General features: G+C 38.4%; 1 protein-coding gene across 1 annotated transcript in view; it reads left to right on the forward strand.

The window, feature by feature from the left end:
- Window positions 1-3048: 3048 nt before the first annotated feature.
- LOC105983888 (putative olfactory receptor 52P1) overlaps window positions 3049-3782 on the forward strand; it is a 20032-nt gene continuing 19298 nt past the window's right edge. Inside the window, exon 1 of the mRNA XM_013013923.1 lies at window positions 3049-3774. Within this exon, the coding sequence (XP_012869377.1) occupies window positions 3049-3774 (726 nt within the window). The remainder of the gene's footprint in view (window positions 3775-3782) is intronic.

A 3782-nucleotide genomic window follows, 5' to 3' on the forward strand; every position in this document is an offset into this window, starting at 1 on the left:
TGGTCCTGAGATCTCTTCTTGTGCCAGTACCAAGCTGTTTTGATTACTATGGCTTTATAGTAGAGTTTGAAATTTGGTATTGATATTCCTCCAGCACTATTCTTTCTGTTGAGGATCGTTTTTTTGCTCTTCAGGGTCTTTTATTGTTCCATATGAATTTTTGGATTGGTTGGAATTTTGATAGGTATCACATTGAATTTGTAGATAGCCTTGGGAAGTATTGCCATTTTCACAATGTTGATCTTTCCAATCCAGGAGCATGGGAGTTTTTGCCACTTTCTAAGTTCTGTTTTGATTTCCTTTTTCAAGTTTTTAAAGTTTTCATCAAAGAGGTCTTTCACTTCTTTGGTTAACATAATTCCTAGATATTTTATTTTTTGTGGGGCTATTAAGAATGGAGTTGCTTTCCTAATTTCAGCCCCACTTTTCTCATTGTTGGCATACAGAAAAGCCATTTATTTTTGAGGTTTAATTTTATACCCTGCTACTTTGCCAAAGTGTTGCAGGTATGGCAGCTACGGCCGCTGCCTCTGCAGCCACAGCTGCGGCTGCTGACAAGTGCTCAGATTTGTCTCCTTGCCTGATTTTCCCTCTCTGGCCTAACTCTGTACTGTGATGGCACACTTGGTGTGATTCTCTGGCTTAGGACTGTTCACTGGAACACTAAAACTGCTTTCTATGCAAGAGCTTGTTTAGCCTCCAGTTTTTCCTCTGCCATCTTCCCCCTCACCTCCAGCTGTGGAAGGTTTTTATATGCCCTGTGTTATGGAGAGTTTAGCTGGGTACAGTATTCTTGGTTGATAGTTGTTTGTCTTTTGTGCATGGCATACATCATTCCAGGCTCTTCTTGCTTTCATGGTCTCTGCTGAGAAATCTGTAGTTATTCTGATTGGTTTTCCTTCATTATTCTGATTGATTTTTCTTCATAGATGATTGATTTTTACTTCCTGACAATTTTAAGTATCCTTTTCTTGGTCTCTATTGATCCTGTGTGGATTATAATCTAATGGTGGGATGTCATGTTCTGGTCTGGTCTATTTGGGGTTCTAAAGGCTTCTTGTATCTGAATGGACATATCTTTTTGTATGTTTGAAAGTTCCCTGCTAGAATTCTGTTAAATAAGTTTCCTAGACCTTTAGCTCCATCTCTAGGCCCTCCTCTATGCCCATTAGCCTTAAATTAGGCCTTCTGATGGTGTCTTCTCTCTGTTGGATGGATTTATCATATTTCTTGGATTTCTCTTGAATACTTGTCTGTTCTCTCTCTATCATGTCTAGGCTAACTTCAATCCCAGAGATTCGATCTTCTGCATTGTCTAACCTAATGTCAAGACTCTCTACTTTGTTTTTCATTTCCTTTCCTTCCAATTGGTCAGATCTGTTGGCTTAATTCCTTTGTCAGATCTTTTGTTTTAGGTCTGGTATGGACTTCATTACCTCCTTGATTTGGCTTTCAATGTTCACTCTCAAATCCCTTAGTTGGGTTGTTATATTTTCATTGGATTCCCTTTCCTTCTGTTGGAACTCATTCAACTTTCCATTTGTGACCTCCATAGATTCCTGAACTTTTCTTTTTGTGGATTCAATGAATCCCTCTATTAATCTTAGGTTATTCTCATCATGTTCATGCAATTCCTCTATTAATCTTTGGTTAGCCTCATCATGCTCATGCATTGCCCTGTCACACTCACACAGACGCTTTTGTGGGCTTTCAATCCTTTCATTCATGTTTACCAGTAGTGTTTGTAGTGCATTTTGTGAACTCTCCTCTGGATTATGCATTACGTGTACTGTTGCCTGATCATCATGAAGGAAGTTGAGGTTCTTAGACTTTCCATTTTTCTTGTGTTTTTCTTGCTTGTTCTGCCCATTTGGGTATGAAAGCAAACCCAGTTCTGTGCCAGAACACTATTTTAAGTCAAACATCAACAACAGAGCTCTGTAGTTGCACAGACTTTTGATGTAGTCAAAAGTAGTACTGATACAATCTAGTTCAACAACAAACCACTAGAAATCCATGAACTAAGAAAACCAAAGAAGGAGTTGGGAGAACCAGAAATTAATAGGTATAGGAAGAATTTTGAGGAGAAAATAAGATTAGAAGAATGTAGGGAGGGAAAGGGAGAAAGGGAAGATAATTAAGACCTAAATTAAGTGAGAGGAAAAGGAGAGAAAGAAAGGAGAAATAAGTTAGAGAAAGGAAAATAGTAAAAGAAATAAAAAATTAAAAAAATATATAAGTATATAATATACTGTGTAATTTTTTTGTTTCTTTTGTATGTTCTTCCCCCATGGTATAATCCCTGTTTTCACTGTATTTGATTCTGGTGCCCTGCATCTTGTATATGCATTTTTCTAATTTGGGGAGGGGAAGGGAAATACCAAAATACTGAAATAAGGATACAGGTTGACCCACTGTTAACAATGAGATGTACAAGACACTATGTTGAAAATGAACTTTACAGCTTTGGGGGGGTGGAGAAAGTTGAGGAGGTGGGGAGAGAAGGGATGGTAGGGGAAAACAAAGGAGGAGGTAACAGTGCTCCATAGGAAATGTACTCATTACCCTACTCACATAACTGTAACACCTTTGTACAGTACCTTTACAATAAAAAATATATATTAAAATTATATAAGTATAAAGAAATAATACTACAATTAAAGGAACTAATGTTGTGAAATTGCAAATCAAGTAAATGATGTCTGAATTAAGTATACACACAATGAAGTATAAGGCCTAATAATCAAAGACAGGTATGTATCTGGGGATGAACAAGAGCAATTAAGTAAAGCAAAAAAAGGAAAGGCACCAAAAGGAAAAGAGAAAACAAAGAATAATAAAAGACTAAAATAAGAATAATGAATAAGGAAAACTTTTTAAAATTAAGTAGAAAAAAGAACTGATTTATTTGGGGGATCTTGTGTCCACCTTGTGTCTAGTCTGTAATCAGTCTCTTGGTGGAGTCTCTCATTTGTTTATAGTATTGTAATGTTGTCTTACATCCATAGGTGACTATTATGGCTACATCATAATACGTATTTCTTAAACATGGCAGAAAATGCCACACATCACCCCATTTCCTCTTTCTTCCTGGTTGGTATTCCTGGATTGCAAGAGTTTCACAGCTGGATTGGCATTCCTGTCTGCCTGCTCTTGGCCCTGACCTTATTGGGGAACACTATGATCATTACTACTGTTACGCTAGAACCAAGCCTCCACCAGCCCATGTATTTCTTCCTTTGCATGCTGGCCATGAATGACATGGGCCTTGTCATTTCCCCAGCTCTCAAGATGCTTGCAATCTTCTGGTTTGATGCACACTGGATTGATTTTGATGTCTGCCTAATGCAAATGTATTTTATCCACACGCTTTGCATTATTGAGTCAAGCATCTTGGTTGCCATGGCTTTTGATCGCTATGTAGCCATTTGCATCCCGCTGCAGTATACAACTATTCTGACAACATCAATGGTGATTAAAATTGGTCTTGTTGGTTTGGCCCGAGCTACGGTGATGGTTTTACCATGTCCTCTTCTCATTAAGAGGCTGCCTTACTGTCTGAAATATGTCATTGATCATACCTACTGTGAACACATGGCTGTAGTAAAGCTAGCCAGTGCCAACACCCATGTTAACAGAGTGTATGGGATGTTTGTGGCCCTTTCAGTCATGACATTGGACATAGGACTGATAGCCACATCCTATGTAAAAATCCTGCAAGCTGTCTTCAGGCTGTCTTCTCAGAACTCCCGCTCAAAAGCTCTGGGCACCTGTGTTGCCCA

Source organism: Dipodomys ordii, unplaced genomic scaffold (genome assembly GCF_000151885.1).
Source record: "Dipodomys ordii isolate 6190 unplaced genomic scaffold, Dord_2.0 Scaffold22, whole genome shotgun sequence".
Classification (NCBI taxonomy): Eukaryota; Metazoa; Chordata; class Mammalia; order Rodentia; family Heteromyidae; genus Dipodomys; species Dipodomys ordii.